We start from the raw sequence: 24,237 nt of genomic DNA on the forward strand, positions 1-24,237 counted from the left end.
AGGAGCGAGTTTCCTTAAAATGTGAAAAACAGTCCGGAGCATGTTCAGTCGTTTCATCCGGCTCTCTAATACTTCAGCTGGTACTCTAACCCCGTCACGATTATGTCATCGTTCCAGTTCGCCTCGTCAAAGTTACATAGACCTAGACATGGTTGCAGGGGGAAAACCCGGTTTTCGCTGCAATTGGCAGTCGGCTATTCGCGTCTGCGATCATAATGGCCCGAATAAGCAGCGGTACAACGCGTATGCCTTCGTTCTATTATTGGCTTATGATCGACAACCATAATAACGTCCCTTTCACTACCCTAATTGGTCGATGCTCGTTAAATCCGAGACTCTGCCGTCAACCGTAAAGACAGACTGATCTAAAGCAAACGAGAGACACAACATCACAAAGATCATCCTTCGAAAGTGTTCGCACCACTCATCTATCGTTGACTAGGAATATATTTTAATTAGAAAATTATTATTGTTCTCTCCATGATAATAATCACAGCTACGTATAATAGAAGACGTGATTTTTGGTTTAACTCTTACGATCATTTAGGAGGTAAAGTTATTAATTTGCAGAGGGTTCGACACACAATTGGCAATTAGTAAAAAAAAAAAAAAAGAGTAAAACTGAGGGTAAGAATTCACCTGCCCCAAAAATATGTCGAACAGGTTCAAACGAATCATTTTCGATTTCACATTTACATTACGTAGCCTGTTGTCAGCGACATGCCGGGTATATTTTTTCTTCTTTCTTTTTTTCTATATTTTTCCAGTTTTCGATAACGGCGATGGCCGCAACGATCGATCCGGTTAGACGTAATCCCCACAGCGATTCTTTTATGGCCTCCGATAATATCTGCAAGTGAATCCGAAGGAATATTAAATTTTCATTGGGAACATCGTATTCAACGATGTAAGTTAGAAAAAATTCTCGGGGACAACCGCAATGATCGCGGTATTCAGCGGGCATCGACGCGTAAAATTACGCGAAAGAAATTCTGAAACTCGCATCGATGTTTCGTTTCGTTCCGTGGAAACATTTTCGTGTTTCTAAGCGTTTTAAAGATGAAGCTCATACTCGGCTGTATAGAGCATCCGCTACACGAAATATGTATACGATATGCAGAGCGTATGCAAGATACAGGAGATATGCATAATGCAAAACGCATGGAATTGTGTTTAAAAGAAACGAAGAGTCCAGAACTGGTGGTTTTATTTGGAATCTACGTCTCGGTTTCATCGGTGGGATACATTTTAACGATGAAAAGCGAACGAATTACACGTTTGATCGGTAGGATACACCGACAGAAACTATTCAGTAGAGAATCCTTGTGATTGCTATACATCCAGGATTCTCTAACTATTATATGTATCTAACTATATGTCATTTAATGTTGATATTTTTACTATCAAAACAATTCATATCAATAATCTTAACTGCAATGATAAAGAAAACAATTTATATGGACTTTAACATAAAAAAGAATGTAATACACCTGTAAGAAATAATTTAATATTATTAAAGAAGAAAATCAGATATTGAGATATCATTTGAAAATTAATTTCTTATGGTTGTATTACTCTCTTTTTTGAGATAAAGTTCATATAAATTGTTTACTATCAAAACAATTCATATGAACAATCTTAACCGCAATGATAAAGAAAACAATTTATATGAACTTTAACAAAAAAAAGAATGTAATACCGTAAGAAATAATTTAATATTATTAAAGAAGAAAACCAGACATTGAGATATCATTTGAAAATTAGTTTCTTATGGTTGTATTACTCTCTTCTTTGAGTTAAAGTTCATATAAATTGTTTTCTTATACCTTAGTTTTCGTGCTACAATTGACATTGTATTGTGTTATTATATTATTTCTATTCTATAATTATAGATTATATTCTATTTGTTATATTTAAACGAGAATCTTGCCAACTTATGGTAGCGTATTGTCGTAGGTATGTAGTATTGTTCGGTGTAATGCTATTCATGCACCTGTCAGTCATTAATGCCGCCCCCTTGATCCGGGTTTAATATTTAAGCCCGAAACCGAAACCTTTGTCGACCGTTTCCGGTTCGCGTGATTAGCATAATGTTGACCGCCCACGCAGAACTGCAGCTTCCTCTGTTTTCAAGAATTTTCCACGTTACACGCTGAAGCGAATTCACTTTTACGCTTTCTTACCTTTGCGAATAAATCACCGGGAAAAAATTCTCGTCCCATTAAAATTATAGGGAATTTTCCAGTAATCTTGTCATTAAACGTAACTCGGCTGCGGATATTCATGAAAATTTATATTTCTATGAATTTAATCGAAGAAATAGAATTCTGTATATGAAATTGATTAATCTACTGAATATTGTCACGTGCACTTATGAAATATCGTACTTTGGACAATTTCGTATATTTTTGCGTATTACGTGCATTCGCGTGTCTAGGCATTTTGGTATCTTTAAACTGGCCATAAATGCGTAAACATCTACAGTGTTTCTCTAGAAACAAATCTAAATTTTTGCAAGGTGCATTGAAATTATGGGAAATTTTCTAGTAATTTTATCATTAAAAGTAATTAGACTGCTGATATTCATGAAAATTTATATTTCTATGAATCTAATCGAAGAAATAGAATTCTGTATATGAAATTGATTAATCTACTGAATATTGTCACGTGCACTTATGAAATATCGTACTTTAGACAATTTCGTATATTTTTGCGTATTACGTGCATTCGCGTGTCTAGACATTTTGGTATCTTTAAATTGGTCATAAATGCGTAAACATCTACAGTGTTTTTCTAGAAACAAATCTAAATTCTTGCAGGGTGCATTGAAATTATGGGGAATTTTCTAGTAATTTTGTCATTAAACATAATTAGACATGCAAATTTATATTTCTACGAATTTAATCGAAGAAATAGAACCTGCATATAAATTGTTTCATCTATTGAATATTATACTAAATGTCATTCTTTAAATATTTGATATATCCTCGCGTATTTTATGCATTCTATGCGGTTTTTATACCTTTAAATTATCTATAAATACCTAAGGTAATTGTAATAAATACATAATTTAAAAATTGTCTAAAAATGCACAAACAATCCGCAGTGTAACCATAATGTACAGAGAATTAAATTATTCTGTACAAACTTCGAGATTGAATTTTAAGACGCTGATATTTAGATGACCGAGTTATCCACGTCTGCGTGTAACCATAAAGAAAGCAGGAAAAAGATTAGCGTCAGACGAGTTGATTTTTACGATCGTGTCGAGATGAAAGGGATGATATCGATGTACGAGTCGTTATTCCTTTCGACACGTTGGTTTTCTCAAATCTCATCCGGATTCTTCGAGGATCAGCAGTTACCCAAGAGCTCTGCAAGCTGCCATATTCCCTCGGATAAACGTCGTTCACTGAATTTCGATCGACTGCGAATGAAATTATAATAACTCTCTTATAATAACCTCTCGAGTTATATGTATCAGGAGAAAGTAATTTCTGGAAGATTTTTTCAAAGGAACGCGATAGCGTAGATCGAATTATAATATCTGAGTTTTCTAAATTTTCCAAAGTTTCGTAACTTTCTCCTAATTTTTGTTTCAACGTCGGATAACTTCTTCCAAATTTTCCCTACATTGGACAAATATCCCTTTGCAGTTGTATACTTGGGAAATTTTCTTTTCAATTTCCCTGTATTCCGAAAATTTTCGCCATATTTGGAGAAAACAACGGCGAAAGCAACTTTCTAAAAAATTTTCACAGAAACAATGACAAAATTCTACTAACTAAAAATACCGAAATAAATTTCCCAGATATATTTGAGGAAATCTGTGTTAAAGCTACTTGGAAGAATCTGTCGTAAGAACAGTGATAAATTCTGAAGAAGTTTGTACAGAGTCGTAAACAATTTAATGGACCGCCTATAAACTTTCCGCATACTTCTACGACACGACAATTTCCATAGACTTATCAAACTTTTACTAAGATTTCGCCGAGGGGAGGCTGTTTTTCAAAGTTACGTAAATATCACTAGACGATTGATCGAGACGTCGCGTGACGGTGATTCAGAAGCAGATCGGATCGGCAATGAGTGAAGAGAACGTTTCTTGTGTCTCGGCCAGTGGAATAGGGCGGCCTTTAATCAGACGACGCGACGCTTCCTCCGCGACCATGAAGGTACCTGCACTGGTTGTCGTTCGATCTTAATTGGCACTGGTTACGTGAACATGAATAAATAAACACGTGCTACCTGATTCCTCCTCTTCTCCGCTTTTCATCACCGTCGTCCACTCTTATCGTAAAAATAACTGAAATACAACCTTCGACAAGATATACCGATAATATAGATTTTTGTCGTATCACGAACTACTTCAAACCTAATCCATAGCTAATTTAAGCTTTGCAATGTCGAACGTTTTTTAAAAATATACCAATCAGAATTCAATGTTCAGTTTTCTCGTTTTACGAATTAAATCAAACTTGGTCCAGGCCTGAGTCAAACTAACCCTAGTTTCTGTAATTTCTTCTTTTGTGATGATGATGAAGAATGGCTGTACTAATTGAAATGTGATACTCTTTTCTCGTGTCTCAAGCTAGTTGAAATCTTATCTAGTGTAATTACATAGATTTTAGTAAAAAGATAATTGCTGCTTTGGTTATTCATTCGTTAGGCGAGAGAAATGGCATTTGTAGGGACATTTGCTAGTTACCATTTTCATCTAGGGGTCTCCAGGGAAATCACTAGCTGTACAACTAGCATGCCCAATTTTGAGAATCGTTATTTGCTATGTTGAATAGCCAGTTACACGAGAATTTCGACCGCCCACTTTCAGTGCTGTCAATTAATCGTACCCTTTGTGAGCCAGTGCAGGTTTGATCGATTCCTCCTGCTGCTTTGCACCGTTCCCCAATCTACTCTGCAATTAGGCTGGTTGTAACCAAACTTAATAACGAGGAAATTAAACTTGTTCATTTTTAGGGGAAGGACCTAGGGACTTTTTTGAAGTCCAAGACGAGGAATATGTGGTGAACGACTTTCGAGCCGTGGAATTCTTTTTCTTAGGTCTCGAACGATAATCAAAGATATTTAACCACTTCGTTTGGTCCTTAACAATCTCCTTTATAATCAAATCTCGTGTTTTGGATGCAGAGTCGCGTGTAATTGGAGGACAGCAAACAAACGAGTGTACTGATTTGTGCAACACGAGCAGAATATTTTTATTTTTATCCTACGGGTATACAGAGAAATTCGTCGAGGAAATAGCGACGCAGAAAAATAATGAATAATCTGTAACGAAACACCGAAACGCTTCGATAGGCGATAACAATGAAAACAATCAACCCTGTGCAAACAACTGCACTATTAACGTGATTATGCGAAACATTAAAGTAACGTAGCTTTAACGCTCAAACTACATCATTCCGATCATAATGAGTGAAATTTTGAAAAGATCCCTGCAAAGTTCCTCAAATTAAAATTTTCTAAACAATGACCAACATTCAAGCATTCAAAAGTTCGAGGGGACTAGTAACTAGTAATTTTTAAAAAATTCCTCATCTTGCCAAAAGTTCTCAAACCAAATTCTCAATGACCAAAATTCTAAAACTCGATATTAAAAGGTCAAGAAGAATAGAAAATCGCGTCGTCTTGGATTAACGAAGATGAGGATTGGAGTGTTCGGAGGAAATTGTGGTTTCTAGTAAAATTTGCCAACGCAGACATTGGGTTGCCAGTGTTTGTCGTGGAAAATGATCGAACTAGGGACTTCGTTATACTCTATCGATTATCGTTAACCGCTAGCTGAGATTTTCGTGGCGTCATTACCGACCAAAACCGCAATACCTCTGAATTCAGTGTACATACTCACGGGGGCCCAGGATGATTGCAGGCGTGATGACATTCGATTTGTTGCCCTATGGCAACCGGAAGTCGAGTTGCCCTTTCGACTAATTGCCATGGATTCTATGTGATTGGAACTATGACAACGATGTATTACTACGTACATGTTGCTAAGGAATATCAATTTACGCAGATGCATCGATCTGTTCTAATCAATTATCGATGTATTATTAGGTCTATGCAAAAGTTCTAGTACTCTTTTCAAACGTTTGTGTATAGTTACTTTTAATCGATCTAATTTCCCATCCTTTACGTGCAATTGTTTGGTTGGTATTGATCTATCTGAAACGCCAACTTCATGATCGATCAGTGACGATCACCATAACCTCAAAAAACAGCAGCGAGCACGATGACAACGCTAGGCATCTACTTACGTAAAAACAAGTATGCATTTCCATTTAAAAAAATAATGCAATTGTTGATCGCACTGCACCACTGCACTAAAAAAACAATTAAAAAAGAACATGGTCCTACGGATGTATATTTTTGAACCATTCATCTTACTCCTTTGACATTTTTCTATAACTATATATTGCTAACGTATATCATGGAATAGCTGCGTGGGCTGCCCTGTATATTATCAATAAAGGTTTTCAAATGAAAAGATCAATATGTATCGCGAATACAATGTTTCCAATATTTATTGACGAACTGAATTTTTGTTTAGAATCTCGAAATATTGGCAGTATTATTTATTGCCTGAGGGCAACCTTAAAAAAGATAAAAAGTGAATTTTTCCTGTCACTATATCGAAACAGATTTTGTAACAACGTGTAAAGGGTTTCAGAATTCAATTTGAAATTTTAATAAAGCCATACAAGTTTTCTCTTATTTTTCTTCTTCCAGGATGATGACACCGCGATAACGAGATACCTGGAACTCGATTTTGCGTCGTTTCACCCGATTGCGATAATTAGCCCAATTTCCTACAATTTTTTCATTAATCCCTGACGAGGTAATGGGAATTGTATGGTATGCTAGTCCCTGTCCTCTTTATTATGTAATTGTGTGTCAACGATGGATGCTGTTCTGATTGCTTGATCGCATGGGCATGGGACACACTTGTTGAACACACGTTCCATACTTATCCCATAACAGTTTGATTCAATTTTCAACGATTTCCTTCTTACCACCGTGTCCGACGTTAAACACACATATAATTACTATACTAAACGTTAGAATTCTTATCGTTATATTATTAAACGACTGATCTTTGTTGGATAGAAAAAAAATTTCTAAGCCTCTCTTGCATAAATATTTTTATCTTTGCAGATGTATCATTATTCATAATTGTAATTCGATTGTAATTCAACAGGATTCACAAAGACGTGGTACTACGTGTTTTTAGTATGTTTATCACACTACTTCTATTTCAATGAACGATTGCAACTTTTTAAAGGTAATCTCACGAATAAATACTCTTCTATCTTTTTCCTAAATAAATAAACAAATAAATAATGCGAAAATTTAAAAGGGATAGCTCGTTTATGGAAATGTTTCGGCAGTATAAAAAGTGGCTAGTAAATTTTTTTCTCCGAGTTTCTTGGGTTATTGTGCAACGTCGAGGCGACACGAAGGACAAATTGGAATCTGTGAATGGCCCTCGAGAACACTCGACAGCGGCTCGCCTTTGCCACTCGATATCGAAAATCCTTTTTTCTCTATTCTACTCTGCCAATCGAGCTTCAGGTCCGCAGACAATTCTTCCGTTCGTCCACGGCTGTTCGCTGTTCTTTAAAACGTTTCCCCACTATTACATCTCCCTTTTCATGGATTATTTCACGAAATAAGTAGAAGACAAATTGTTTCCAACACTCGTAGATCCAGTTTGCAAGATGACCTTAAGATACTTGTTTACGAGAAAACAAATCACTGTTCCAAATATCCGAGTACTTTTATTCTTAAATTCTTAAATTTTCGACAGATGCAATATGTAGCCAAAAAAGTGAGGTTAAGTATAGTAAAAGAATAACAAAGTTAGAAGAAAGTTGCCTACTTATTCAATTGCTTGAGGAAACTTTGAGGTCATCCATTCCTTAGTTTTGTGTTATTTTAATTAGTTTAATGGCATGCAAATTCGGAAAATGAAGTTAGGTTACTTGACCTTTAAAAATATGGTGGTTATGCTGAAAGTTTCAGATTGGAATTTTCATGCTCGTACTATTCGAATCAGTTAAGACTTGAAATACGTGTAAGACAGACTTAAAATTTGGACACCGTGTGCTATCTAAGTTTCAATTCCAAATTTCTGAGATGCGATAGAATCTGGATTTGTTTTAGGAGATAAAAATTCTAAATTGATCGATCCCCTATTCTCACAAACTATAGCTACGCAACTATACTAGATTACAATTATGCAATATTAAATTTTACTCGCAATATTGCAATTGAAAAATCAATGATTCATGATCAACTCCCCTCGTCCATAGAGAAAACACGAGAACTGGAAAATGAGTTATCGTCAAAGATAATATGAGAACCATTTTCCAGACGAAGCTAATGTCTATACGCTGTAGTGCAGGTGGCTGATGGACGAAAATCGATCCAAGACACGCGGCGTGCGTTAATTTTTAACGCGACTTCGTTTCCTCGTGCATAGCGCCATTTGAAAACGGATGTCGAGTCGTTTCTTTATTTTAGAAGAGAGAGATTAATGCAAGACGCAGAAAATGTTAGCCGAGTATTAAGGTATTCGTAGCGCAACGATATTCCTTAAAAGTAAAGCCAAATTTATACTTCTCCAAATTTCCTCCGAAGTGTCACAGTGTAAAGTCGGCTTAAGTCTCACTGTGCACGTGGCAACATCGCGTCGCTTCGTAAAGGCGCAAGCGTGGTCCATTAAGCCAGCTACACACTTTTCGATAAGTCTGTCAGTTACAAAGTTACTAAACGGTCCCTACTTGCGACGATGCGAACCTGTTACATGTGCCTATTTATTCCTATGGTACTCTAGCAGGTGTAGCTATACCTACATGTGTTATACGATCATAATGGTTGAATGGTGTGTACGAATGAATGCTATTTATTTTCTTTATCGTACTTGCTCTATCCACAGAAGTGCCAAACTCTTTTAATTCGATTACTAACTTTGAATACGACGTTTCTTTCTCTACACGATGGTAATCTTTGAATTTCAAATTCCATAAGCACGGTTCGCTTCTGTAAATTTCTAATAATTCTTCCAAAATGCATAGCAACGAAAACAGTTCGTTGCTGTTTCACGAACAGGTACACGTTACTTTACAATTACCACTACACGCGCGCTTACTCGCTGTTAGCATCGACATATCTGATACGCGTGTACGAAGCGACGCTTCGTGGACAATGGGCTTAAAACACACTGAGACTCGAAAGTCATATTCCAGATGAAACCAAACCAAATGAAGATCTGTTGACCGTAACGTCGGTTTACTAGCGGTCGAGACTGTGGTCGACAGTCGAAAAGGAACACGGAGCACGAGGGTTTAATTGAATTTGTAGAAACCTGCAGCAAACTATATGATTTTGGTTACAAAATATATTACAGACCCACCTAACAAAATGAAATTGTGGATCGAAATATGAAAAAAATGACCTGCAAACTTCTACGGCTACATAATTAGCGTAATTACTTCCACTTATCACCTCCACGTTACTACGTTACTGCTACAAACATATCGCATTAGCCATCTTATGCATCCTCATCTAAGATTAGCATGATTTTCATTAAATTATACTTGGAAAATGACATTGTTCCTTCTTCGACTGAACGAATAAAAATGAAAGAGATTGCTATGGGATCTCATTGTTTTCGATCGTTTAGTTTTACTGCCAAATCTTAGATTTTAATCGCTCCTGTCTGTACCTTAGGCTCCTAGTGTGAATCAGGCTTTAATGTGGATGCAACATGTTTCAACGTAGACAGGGTTTTGGAAATTTTCAACTTTGAAGTCGAATATCTCCATTTCGCTAAAGCAAATCTTCTTGAAAATTGAATCCTGTAAGAATAATATACTAAATAAATTGTCAAGATTTCAGAGGAACTGTAAGAAAGAAAGGCTAATTTCCACTGCAAATATCTTAATGCATCGTTGACGAGGCGTTAATAGACCGAGGGGGAGAATAAAAAGTGTACACACTTCGTGCATCAGGTCGACGGTTCCAAGCGGAAATAAAAATAGAACTTGCTCGTTCTGTCTACTTATTTCTTCCTCTCTTATCGTTCGTTTTCTATTTCTGTGACTGTGCTCTGACACGCAGCGTAATTTTCTCGTCGTTCATTCATTCTCCACCGATACTCCACCATATATTATTCGATACTATGAAAAATTCAAGCCATGAATTCCAAAAGCAGCACAAGTCCACTCTTGACAGTTATTGCCATGAGTTATGGATAGAACTGTTTTTGGTTGGATTATTAAGAACGCTATATCATGAGATATACACTGTACGACCAAATGTTCGCAGTTAGGTTTGCTACATCTACAAATTAACTGAAATTCATTACATTTTTAATTAAAGTTTAAATTGATTATACACTGATATATCACGAGTAGCCGGACGATTTGCTCGATTTGTAGTAACAGTGTGTGAATTTGACCAAATTATACGAAACAACGATGAGTTAACAATTAAATGTAACACTTGCTACCTTTTTATTAACCTACCTACGTATTCAAAAACAAAGCAATAATTTATTCTCGTATTTACGGTACACAGTGTATACACGTGTATAGTAATTTAATACACACATTTGCTGTTTAAATATCAGCGGCTGTATCAACATCGTAAGTCTTCCTATTTGTTTGAAATAACCTTCTTAATCCGCCTTATAATTGAAGAATTAAATAGTCTTCAGATAAAGAGCCTGTAAAGTAGCAAAGTACTTCTGTCAGTTATGTTTTATTATTTTACTATTTCTTGTTACATATTATTACGTATATAGTTGATTAAATTGATTTTTGAAAATTAATTTACTCGGGCCTACTGTTATACCTTAGCTACAACAATCACGAAGAAGCAAACCATCGTAGTTTCATTTGACCATATGATAATTTTGAGGTTAGAATATGTCTCGTCAGAGATAAACAAGTGTCCCGTATACCTTTCAGCGACAGTGTGTTTTTTAAGTAAATTCTGTCAAATATGATAAGATCCGGCTCGGAGGAATGGCACGATGATCTCATTGGGAGAATCATGTTGTTCGATATCGTTGAGCTGGTTCGAGGGTGAAGAAGAATCGATACGATCATTTATAGGGAATTATGTAAAACAGGGCATGGCTGTGGCATAATTGAGGAATAAATTCCATCGTTTGGCCCAATTAGCGGCAGTAAACCAACGAAAGTAACGATAACGAGTCAAGAGGACCAGCTGTTGGAATACTGGGGGCCATTTTTCACAGGGAAAAGAGAGAGAGAAAAGACCAACCATAGAAATTTCACGCAATTCTAACCTATTCATCAGAAACTTCGTTAGAATTAGTTGGAAAATTCTTTGAAAATGTTAGGTTATGTTCGCAGCTATCAGGTTGGCCAGTTGTTAATAGCTGTACATCGACGAGTGCTCTACGGCGGGAAAATTTATCGTAGAAACAAGTCACTGGGTTTTGGGTTGCTGTTAAGCATCGACAATACAACACACGCACACAGTGGGTTCCGAAAATAACCTAACTTTTTAACACTGCCGGTCGGTGTCACGTGATTTCGCTCTGCCATCTGTCGTGACCACCCAAATAGCGTAAGACGAAACGATTTAATAAATGCAAAATACAAAATAAATGATCCATTGAAGGTGAATGGTCAGAAAATAATTACGATGCCGATTTCTGTAACTGAATGCGACAATCAAGAAATGAATTATTAAAATACCGATAGTCAAAAACCAATCCAGACAGGAAAGAACCAATGGTGACATCAGTACGACATCCTTCGTTATGGCGGTGTCAAATTTTTATGGCGGTTATGCCATTGGAAGGAAAGTTGTAACGATCAACGTCAGAGTGGATTTTGTTCACGCGTCGAAAAATCTGATTCCGTCGCACGATAATACCTTGGCCCATCAGGCGGCTACTGCAAATGCTTTTCTCTAAAACAGATCAAAATGTTCCACCTCTCGGCCTGTTCGCCAGATTTAGCGCGATTACTTTTTGTCTCGACGAAACGACATCGCCTGTAGACAGTCCGCACGCATCTTTAAGTGCAATGTCTGTCAGTGTGAACGCGCCTTAACGTGCAATCACATCGAGTCAACCATTCGATCGCTTGATCAGATTGTCGAACATTTATGGTCCGTATAATAACTTTTCTAACAACGGTTCGCGTACAGGATTGACGAACAATGAGAAACTGAAAAACTGGTCTACCAGCCCTGCAGCCTTTTACGTTTTCCTTTGTGTTTTCATTGTTCCCTTTTAACGCCTGAAACAGTTCACAGAGTGAAACACACGTTGGCCATTTTCATTCGCTTGCAGAAGTAGCTGCCGCTGGCGGCAGGCAATCGCGCGTGAAATTGCTCTGGCAAATTTGTTTCTGCTCAGGGGGAGGGATAGTGAGAATTGGCGGGAAAAACCGGCCGACCCATTTCCGGCGAACATTGCGAATTTCCGAAAGCGAAGGGTCACAGTCGACCCATCCTGCGAAATCATTCTCAATCTCGTTGCCTGCAAGATTTCAGGATTTTCATGGAAATTCAACGAAAAATCCTCTTTTTCTTCCCTCCTTTTCAAGTTTCACGTCAACGATGAAAATCCAATAGGATGTTTACGTGCGCTATTGTTTGGACGCAAAGTACTGCCAGTCCGATTGGGCATTCGATACGTGGAAACAGCACCGATGCATCTCTCGATTCTTTGAAAAACCTGTTAGCCTGCTTTTGACCGGTTCAGAAGTTTTATAGCACGTACGCAGTGAACATTGAAAACACAGTAGATTAAAAAAGTTCCGGGACTAATGTCATTAGGAACACAGCTTTCAAGGTAAATGAAATTTTATTATCTGCTCTTCCTACACGAATGTTCTACCTCTCTGTATATACAAATTTTGTACGTAACTGCTCATGTAGTGCTGAAAGTGCGCGTGATCCTCTTTCGAAATTGTCTCTTCGTTAGTTTCTTTCTTATTGTCTTAAGTCGTATGGACTGCAAGGTGGTCAGCGACTGAGGTACGATGCTGCGGATCATGAGATATTTTATACGCGAGAACTATGAGAAGAATGACGAATAGACGAACTTATGCAGTTTTAGGAGGATTGGCGTAACCACCTGGTGGAACATCTGGTGAAACAGCCACCTAGACACGGTAGGACAACGAATGACTAGAGTTGCGGAAGTTCTTCTAAGATTGTATTTAAAACAGCCGTCACGTTCTTCCGAATCGTTTCTGCATCGTCAGAACGCTGCTCTTTCAGTGCCATTTTTGGCTTAGGAAGAAGTCAGCAGAAGCGAAATCCGGGCAGTAAGCTGGGTCCCAGGCAACCCATCGACCAAGCGTCAAATAGCTGAGTGGTGAGATCCAGGAGATGTCAGACCGATGAAAGTGACGGTCACAAAGTCAGAAATGGGAACGATCTTGGTCGTATATTTTTATTCAAGGTCACTGATTCACCACGAATTTGCTCCACTCGACAAGACTGTAACTGGATCATTTGATACAGAAGTACTTGATGGCTTTTGAAAGAACTTCGTAAAGTCAGGCGGAACAAGAGCGAGAATGGTCTCTTCTGCATGACGATGCTCCGGCAGACTATAATCGTTGATTGCCTTGCAATTTGTTGCTAGAAAATCGGTACACTGATTAACCACCCACGCTATGGTGCGGATTTAGCTCTTAGTTTCACTTCAGCTCGTTTCCTACGTTGAACGTGGTACCCTGAAAGGACAGCGTTTCGACGAAGTAGAACAATTCAGAAGAATGGGAGATTAATTGGTTCCGAGCAAGTCCACTGCTATGACTAATACATGAGCGATCTAAGATTTATAATAATACGTACAATATTATTATCATATCATGAAAACTATCAAAAGCCATTAATAAACACACGAAATGGTCATAAGTAATGCATCTAGTAACATTTCACACTTTCATGTGAAGAAAATCAGGAAGGAGTTTAATTAGCATAATTTGTCATTAATTTGTTTCACTATTAATACAGAAATATTGATTCATCAATGCGGTATCTGACGTTACGTCATTCAAATTAACAAAAACCATTAATGAACTCGCAAAATAATTAGATCTATCACGTCTAGTGACATTGCACGTTTATCTAGGGGAAAACAGGAGAAAGCTTTCAAGCATAATATTTACAGCGAAATCATCATTTTCTTGAGAGAACCTAGCGAAAGACAAAAAAAAGAGAGAGAGAAAAAGATAAAGAAATGTTTGAGTTGGAATGCAACGTGCGAGAAATGAAAATATTTTTCTGGTTGACAGGAGCAAGATGGAGTAGCGGAGGACGGCGTTGAATTGGTCGGAAGAGTTTTTCGACCGACACAGGCAGAGAAAGGGACGATATGGAGAAATACAGTGTCGAGTTGCCGAGGCACGAGTGGAGCCACCGCCTCAGCCTTCGCGCTAGTCGAAGAAGTCACCAGGTAAATCATAAATAACATCCGCGTTTACTTTCCAAAGTCTTCGTCCCGGTTCCTTTTAAGACTTCTTTTCTGTCTCTTCTTTTTTCTTTTTTTTATTTTATTTCGGTTTTCCGAGCGAGGAAAGAGATCTCCGAGTGTTCTCAACGCAGAAAGATTTACAGAAACGCTTAATGTGGTGGAAAAGTTTCTCAGAATCGAAGGTTCATATTAAGAAAGTTGGCTGAGAACGTTTCTTCGTCCGGCCACATGGAACATTCAAGCGGCGGAAAGTTACATTTGCTCTTTGATTGAGAAACGACTTTACCGTTCCCACCCACTTTACCTTTAAACTTCTTGTTTACCTTTTTCCAAGGAAACATCCTATCTCGGACAGTTACCGTGTAATATTAGGTATCTTCCACCATGTTTCGTAACGTGTAATACTACATGACTATGAATTCCTAGATAATTCTAACGAAGTAGATGCTAGTCACGATAATTCTCTAAACTAAATCTCAGGGGGACCGAATCTTATACATAACATAAATCATAAATCTCGAAGTAGAGTTTATGAGTCTTGTGCGAAGCTCGGACAAGTTTACTTAGAAACCGAACTGAAATTTGAAATTAAACGAGGAGAGTAGAAAATACGAATAACACTAGTTTAACAACTGGTTGAGACATTAACAAAAGTCCCTATATAATATGTATATAAACAAGATGAAGGCTGTCGTAGGCTACATCGTAGGGTACCAAGAAAGGAAGATATCGTAGAAAGTAGGATAAGCGAAGTGGCGATAAGCTGATTAAGAATTTAAAAAAAAAAGCGTAAGAATATAGATGGTGAACTAATTGTGAGCCAAAGATAGATATGTGATGGCATATACGTTAATTATAGGATAATGTATCTGTATAGGTTATGTATAGGATAAAATAGGTTATGTATATAGATTAATATTAGTAATATTAGTATGTGTAGTATGTACAGAATTAATTGTAAGCCACAAACGAATACGTGATAGTATATAGGTAAAAGAAATGAAATTATACGTAAAAAAATGAGACTTCGCCTTAAATTTAAAAACAATTCCAACACGATGTACGAAACAGATTAAGGGGAGAAGAAAAACGACGCGTCAGTGCCTTTGCAATATGGTAATTCGCGAAGACGTTGGGAAATCCCTAGACTAGTTATTTTTCCTGATCCTGAGTCTACTCTTGTAACGAAGAACGATGATTTTGCGAAACGTCGGACGCGAGGTTAAGATTAATCGAGGACAGAGATAATCGGCTTAGATCGATTGATTAATTCCACTGGTCCGTGTCGACAATAAGAGCCAGGTTCAATTTTCGTTTCTCCTTAACGGGACTCGTGGCTCGCGAACGCGATGTAATAACGCGCGACAGTGCGTTTCACAAGGCGAGCGAATAAACTAGTGAATAATGGATGAGCCAACGAAGCGTGTTGCGCTGTTTAGAACGACGGAGAACAGGGTTACTCTATTACGACGGCGATAACCTGGCTACGGTATGGCTGTTCGTTGTTTATCGCTAAATTTGTTCTTGCAAACTGACGCCGGTTTATTTTTAAAGCAGGTAACGGTTCGTTTACACCCATCGGAATTGCCATGTTGGCGATTCTCGTGTCGATTATGGCTAGCGAGCACAAGCACCACGCTTCCTGCGTTTCAGAAGCTTGGATATCTTGTCCAATAAAGGACATGGTATATCAGTTTCGATCTCGTTGTCTGTACTACAGTTGACCGAAATCGAGACTCCTCGGCGATGAATCATCGTGTAGGGGACTCGATTATATGAAATCGATACGATCCGTCATTTTGCCGAATCTAGAGAAAGATAGCGCTGGAGAAGGAGAGACGGCTCGATGAAGCGAAACATACCGGCTGGAAGATGTTAATGCAACAACGGAACTATTTTATTTTGTTTCTTGTTATTTTATATATGTTATATATGTTATTTTGATTGTTAATTTGATGTAATCGCGAGGTATTTCTGACTAAAACAAGACCAAACGCGTTACAACTTGCGGCATATTTGCTTATCCAGTGACATTATCTTACTGTTTTTATCATACATCAAGTATACGTGTAAACGTGATTTAAAATACATCACGTTTGGTCTCTTTTTAATCAGAAAAATCTCACGAATACCTGGATAAAGCTTGAACTGAAGAAAAATCAAAAATAGGAAAGTATCAACACGTTGTCTCGTGGATAGCTAATACTTTCTTCATGGACAATTGAATTCGGATCAGGTTACACTACTCAATCGTCGAACTTCGTGTTCCGTCGAAGGGAACATTAGGGGAACTCCCTCCGGTAATGGCGGAGACGAACTGTCAATTACGGGGAACAAAAAAGCGAACATTTAGGTAGACACTACTGTATCACTACTCACTATAGTGCTCTGTCCTTTCATCAGATAACAAAAAATCCGTAAAATACTAGTAGTATGCTTTTTTTTAAATTTAAGGAAATGAAAGATTCTACGAGTGCCACTGAATTTCCATTTCTTAACCTACAGAGCTTTTGTAGCGATTCTTTTCACTGATGAAGTATTAGGTTATTTGATTAGGGTTAGCATCAAGGTTAGGTTACCTTAGGCTACCTTAGATTAAGTTAGGTTAGGTTAGAAAGAGTCGATGGAGATATGGCACTACGTTTCTTGGCTTTGCGAAGCTTGGAGATCGTATGCATCTAGAGACGCGATAATTTAATATAAATCTCCATCGATAGAGTGCTCTGTTCTTCGAGGAATCCTCAGCTAGCGAAGAATCGATGAAAACCTAGTACCTGTACGGTGAGTCAATTATGATATCTCATATAAAACCAAGAAATCTGTCCAATCCTTATGAACGAGATTATATATATATCTCTGATTTAATGGATCGTAAAAGATAGCTTATCTTGTAAAAGAGAGCCTCGCTTGGGACTTCGAAATTGACGAAGTTGGTGAGGAAAATTTGCGAACCAATGCGACGGAAACGATTCTCGCTAAACGAGATTTGGACCGAAGATAACCCGCGGCATAAATAGCGCGGTAGTTCTCGCGTGATTGAAAAATTCCACCGACTTCACAAAGAAGAGAAGCAATGACAAAAAAAGGAAAGAAAAAGATGACACAGAAACAATTTGCTTAATGGCGTTTGTTCGTTCACCGATTAATCGTAAAAGTGGCTACAATCGGTCTGCCCTGACTGCCTTTTCGCGTTAAAAGATGAAAAAGTGGCACGACTGTCGCTGCCAGATGCGAAGCAGTGGAAAAATTGCTCGGGCGGCAAGTGATAAATTAATTGTTTTGCCTATCGAACGAGAAGTGCCGGGAAAGATTCGAGTGACTCCGTCCGCCACAGTGATTCGAATGATTCATCCGCATGAAAATATTCGGCTGAAAATATTTTACAGTGGCGACAAAAAGCGTCGAAGAATGTCCGCGTTTGTCAAACGCGCTGACTATTTCAACGAGCGATTATCACAGCAACTCCACCGCAGTATCTACCGCGTACAGCAACCGCAAACTCGAGCTTTCGTTTCGCCACGATATTGTTTAACCATTAAACTTTATTATTTCACCCGCGGTTATTTAACTAGGTTACGAAACGTCGAGCAATTTTTCGCCGATTTATGCAAACACGAGCTCTCGTTGGATAGAGGAAGGTTTTCAGAATCCGTTTATTTTACTATTTTTGGCGAATACGAGGTAGTACGTTTTGTTTTAGTTCGGGCTGTATATTCTTTTCCTTCTCTCTCTCTCTTTTTTTTTTTTTTTTTTTTTTTTTTTAATACTCCACGTAATATTAGGTTTCGTAAATTTAATGCGTTTCACGTAATATGACACCAAGGTTTGTTAAAAAGTAAGGCATTTCGCGTAATACAGATCGCGTAATAAGATTTAATTTAACATTAAATTAAACGTAGTATAGTACCAAGATCTTTCAAATTTCAAGCATTTCGCGCAGTATAATATTAGTGAGATTGTCTTGATTTACATCGTTTTACTACAAAAGTTTTCATTAAATTTCGGGTATCTTACGTAGTATGAAAAACTTTTTAAAATGCAACATGTTTCGTATAGTACGAAGACTTTTTAAATCTAAGACCCTTCACGTAGTGCTACGTTGGTTTTAATCTACCACTTACGTACCAGTACGTACGATCTTGTGTTACTTTAACATGGCATTTAAACGATAATTCATCGTGTCGTAGTTATTAATATTTATTGCCTGTACAACGAAATAAACGCAACTATACTTTTGTTTGAATTTATAGCACTTTGCGTAATTACATCGCGAACGTTATTCACGACTGGTAGAAATAAAATTTGAAATTCGAGATCGATTCGAGACTATGAGAAAATTCGAACGTGTTCAACAGGAACGGATGAATAATTCATCGCGTATAATTAATCGAATTCGCTAAGTTGTTTCACGCCTGGAGGGATGGCAACCGTCTCCTTTAGGTTTGAAAATCCCCCTTCTCTGCTTTATTAATATTTCGGCCCGATGCTCGTTAATTATTCATCGGGGATTCGTTCGATCATCGCGATTTATCGCGACACCGGATAATCGCCGACCAAACCTGTTATCATAGGGTATTATTTTAACGAGAACGAAATTTATAATTGACACGCGATCATGGTGATCGTATCTGACGTTACAACGCGTTAATAACGGATACAACGAAAATTCAACCGATTCGAGGGTCCTATGTAACATGGAATTTCCATTCAACGAATTTCACGGTTAATGATTGCATGTGTTTTCGAAAACTCGCGGTAAATCGCTTCTCAAGCGAAATACCAATTATATATAATCTACACCTCTGTTCATAAATTTTTGCACGTTTGTTGAAGTTGCGCGGAACATGGCAATCGATCCACGTTGTTAGGAAGAATAAACGTGACGGTTGATGCAGATCGACTATCTGATTCTTAAAACTCATCTTAGTCGACGCGACGAACCTTTCGTATAAAACATTCACAATCTGTATGTCAGAAATGGGGGAATAAGAGAGATGATAAAATGTCCCTAGAGAAGCATCGGCGAATATCTAGGGAAGTAAAGGCCGAAGACAAGGGAAATGCGATAGGAAACTTTTTGTCAGGCGACAGTCGCGTGTTCAGCTTTCCATGAATTGTCTGGAAATTCCTGCCGACTGATACGTTATCGAGGTTTCCACGCGTGCAATCGTGCACGCGTGGCCGACGAATTCGACGAATGTTTCGAGCGCGGTAAATTTCATCGGGGCTTCACCGTGAAACGATAACAGACTATTAGAAGACTGCATATGTGTAGATTCTCTTATCACTGGCTGTTGATTCGATTTTCAGTGGTGTGCAATCTGAACAATAAAAATCGAAAATAGACCTGCCACTCTGCTTCACGTATGATAGCGACCTAACCAATAAATGTAATGGGCTTTGAGAACGTAAGAAATATACGGAGTGTTGCAAAGAAAGAATCTGAAGCTTCGAGAGTTTATAGTTATAGTAGGGTAGAGTTTCGATGATTCGATCTGATGCGAACCTAACCTATCTCGGATAATCGAAAACTATAATCAGAAAATGAGAAAAATAATACGAAAGATTCGGTGACTGTTAATGAGTCGCGCATTAAAATGGTACAAAAACATTTTAATAATGTAACAACGTACATGTATTTAAGTTTGTTTAAGTATTTAATTGATGGAAAGCTTGATTAACCGTCTTAACAATACCTGATTATTTTTCGTACTCTTTATGTTAAACTTTCGAGAGAAGTTACGATAAAGTTTAAAATACATCGAGTAATGCGAAACTTTGGTTAAACGGGACTCGGACAACCAAGACACCATTGTATTGTACAATGTAGCAAAGGTATAAGGCAGCTAATTACAGAGTGCAAACTTTTCGAGAAAATTTTCTAACCTCTTTTGCAACAAAGATACGGCCGGGCCCAGTTGCTACGATTACCGCCATGTTTGATTTTCAACTGTTGGACGATGTTTGTCCCCGAATCAAGAGAAATTATCCCTCTTAATCTGCGAAAAGAACATCGCACAATAGACAAAGAACAAATATAAAGAGAAATGGTCTCTGTTCCAAGTTAAAATAAATAAAAAATATAGAACAGAATTCATTTTGTTCGAAACGTTGTATTTGGAAAGTCGAATATAAAAATTCATGGATCTGACTAATTCCTGATCAAACGTATGTAAATTGAATTTTCTGGAGAAAAAAAAAAGGGAAAAACCAGATCTCGAACGGAAAATGTTCCAAAACAAGTTTCCCTACTTCGTGTCACTTTCGTACGAAAAGTGCAATGTGTTCAAACAAAGCTAATCCTCGTTGAATCTCGTCAAATCCAAAACAAAACGTATGGGGTGACAGGAAAAAATAATACGTTTTTCGAACATGTCTGTGCTTTCATATCCTGCCGAGCGAATATCGCTGTCAATCTCGAAAAAATAAGGGAAAAAGTCGCGAAATTTGCGTCTGTCCGTTTCGTTTTCAATCGATGAGTGATAGGGGAGTTTTATTGCGCAAGAACGACAGATAAAGATGGTTTAATGGCCAGTGACGAGATGGTCGAAACGGTGGATGGTAACGAAAGAACGGTGAGGCCAATCGAATTAACAAAATTCCTGGATGTAGCGACTAGGAGAATGGCTGACGAAGTGGCGGCTTAATTCGAGCAGCCGAACGGAAATAACAAGCTTTATGGAAGTTTATCGACCAGTCCAGGCAAGATTAACGAGTCCCTGTTGCGAACTGCTCCATGCAATTCCTTTTGCTTCGCCAACAAAATCCAGAAATTCCTATTTTCTTACTTTGAAATATGCTTCACAAGCGAATGGTAGAAATTGGAATTTTCTAAAAATGCTAGAAACCTGAATTTTCGTAGGAAAAATCGTGGAATTTTTGGTATTTTGTCACGTTCAGAGGAGTTTCGCGGGAAAGTTGTAGAAATCTGAGTTTTCGTATGAATAATCGGGAGATTTCCATTTTGGAATATTGAAAAGATTTTTCCAAAAAAATGGTAGAAGTTTGAATTTTTACATACAGGGAAAAAGGAGCAATTTGTATTTCGTTATACTGAAATCTGTTACACGAGGGAAAAATAAAAATTTGGATTTGGATATAAATTTCTGTAACATCGAGAAATGGTAATGATTTTGGTATGTATTAAACAGTTTATGGTACATTCTATTGCGGGATTTTGAAATGTCGAATTCAATGATATTTCTCCCTTTTTGTACATTCCTTTCCTTTTTTAGGATTTTAAAGAAAAGCGTTGGTGAATATTTTAATAAAAATATGTATATTTTAGTATATTGTGCAGGATATGAATATGTATTCTAATGGAAAAAATAAGTTTTCCTGCTACTGTTGAATTTTTAGTTTGCAGTTTCGATAACAAAGAATATTTAAGCACAAACAAGCGTATGTGTTAAAACAATCTATACCTGTTATAGTGAAAACAAACATTCGCCTTCTCATTTATTCATTTTTAGGGAAATTGTAAAATCTATTCTTTGACGAACAATAGGAAGAATCTGATATAAAATAAAAGTACAAACGAGAAAGGAATAATGGAGAAAAAATTACATTTTCTATCAAAATGGATATTTATCGGTCTGATGTTAATTCTATGGTTGTTAGTGCTATGAGAGTGCTATTTATCTGTTTCTTCACATTTTATCTTTTAAATTAAATTTCAGGATTTTAATTTTGCTCGGGGCCCCGGGGTTGCAAAGCCCGTACCTACCAATTACGGTAGGCCCCCTGGAGGTTGAAATCGTAATTTCCTTTTTCCCTTCTGAATTTTTATTTTAAAATTTTTAAGCAAATTGTAGAATATCAAAGCAGGATAAATATTTAAATAAGTCTATTTTAAATGTTGCATATCGAATCTAATATCAAATATTAAATAACAAATTAAATTTCTAATATGAAATATTATATCAACCGACAGGTATCGAACTTTATCGCAAATATTCTCCAAAATTAACTATTAAAATCATGCTAATATAAAAGAAATTTCCCGATATCCGCATAAAATTTATGTATATTATATAACATTAAATTAAATATTAAATTCATGTATTAAAATTTATACTATACTATATATGAAATATACATATACCGGGTGGTCCATCTACCTTTATCACCTGGAATATCTCACTTTTTTTTTGATAATATATAGAAATGTTTCAGGCACAAGTTAAATAACTTTGTGGACGCTATAATTTGACACGACTACATTTTTCGTAGGTGGATGCGTAGGGAGGTATACGAAGGTCACTGTTGTCTTTTTAAACAGAACCATATGTCATTTAATATATTAGTTGACCCAGTTGTACATTAGAAAAGAAGTATTCACCTATTTATGTCGAAAAATTATTAGCTTTGCAGATATTTTATCTTCACTTTGTGAAATTTAACGTGTGAAAGACAAAGATAAAGCAAACACGAGAATATCGGTTCGCATTTTTCCTTGTCTTTCGTACGTTAAATTTCACGAACTGAAGTTAAAATATCAGTCAAACCAATAGTTCTTCGACATATAATAAATCAATACGTTTTTCATCAAAACCGAGATGGATCGACAACTGTATTAAAAGACACATAATTTCGTCAGAAAAAAAAACATCGATGACCTTCACGCGTCCTCTACGCGACCATCTACAACGAGAGTTAATAACGTTAAACAAGCGAGATATTTCAGGTGATGCAATTAGGTGGATTATCCTGAATATTTAGAAAAATGGTAAAATTTAGCACATATTTAAACGAGCATAGACCGTGTCACACTGTATTTGGAAACCTTAATCAGTCAATAAAACAGAGTAATTTGATGAAAGTGACTAACTCGCGGGAGAGTGGAGTTTAAAAATCCTCATTTCCTTTAACAAGTCGATAAATTCCCCCTAAAGAACTATTCACCCTGAGGGAGATCTTAATTACGTCGAGAAGTTTTCCGGGATGATAAAACGAGACTCGACGATGTTAATTCAACAAACGACCCCTCCATGTTGCTTCAAGCCACCCGTTGGTTTGCTCACCCATTTCATTTCCAATATAACGTTTGACGATTTCAAGATGAATATTTAACCAAACATAACCTAAAAATCAATCATATTCCGAAGGTTTCCTTTCTTCTTTTTTTAAACAAACTAGAAGTTTCTTTGGTTTCCAGCTTTCTAGATAGACGTGTAGTATCTGTCTAAAGGATAGTGAATTGCTACGAGGAAAAACACATTTGACCAAACATAACCTAAAAATCAATCATCTTCCGAAGTTTTCCCTCCTTCTGTTTTTAAACAAACTAGAAGTTTCTTTGGTTTTCAGTTTTCTAGACAGACGTGTAGTATCTGTCTGAAGGATAGTGAATTGCTACGAAGAAAAACACATTTAACCAAACATAACCTAAAAATCGATCATCTTCCAAAGTACTTTTCTTTCTTCTTTTAAAGAAACTAGAAGTTTCTTTGGTTTTCAGTCTTCTAGATAGACGTGTAGTATCTGACCTAAGGGTTGTGAATTGCTACGAGGAAAAGCAATCGATGTCAGAAAATTATAGGTTATAATAGTGGATAACTCTCTTTAATAACCTTGGAAGAAAGACTTAATTTTTAATTCATGTTATTAATATCGACAGGTGCGTGTAGCAAGTGGAATTGAATCGTGTAATCCTGTAGCTGTTAGCGTTTTACATAAATATAATTGTTTATATCGTCAATGCTATAATACAGGCTAGAAAATGAAAAATTGAGTAATCTACGAAAGCA

At 37.0% G+C, this 24,237-nt stretch overlaps 1 protein-coding gene across 1 annotated transcript in view; it reads left to right on the forward strand.

Annotated features, from left to right (window-relative positions):
* LOC132914713 (adenylate cyclase type 6) overlaps positions 1 to 24,237 on the forward strand; it is a 90,297-nt gene that overhangs the window by 1,146 nt on the left and 64,914 nt on the right. Inside the window, exon 2 of the mRNA XM_060974052.1 lies at positions 14,310 to 14,470. Within this exon, the coding sequence (XP_060830035.1) occupies positions 14,390 to 14,470 (81 nt within the window). The 5' untranslated portion in view covers positions 14,310 to 14,389. The remainder of the gene's footprint in view (positions 1 to 14,309; positions 14,471 to 24,237) is intronic.

This window comes from Bombus pascuorum, chromosome 15 (genome assembly GCF_905332965.1).
Source record: "Bombus pascuorum chromosome 15, iyBomPasc1.1, whole genome shotgun sequence".
Taxonomy (NCBI): Eukaryota; Metazoa; Arthropoda; class Insecta; order Hymenoptera; family Apidae; genus Bombus; species Bombus pascuorum.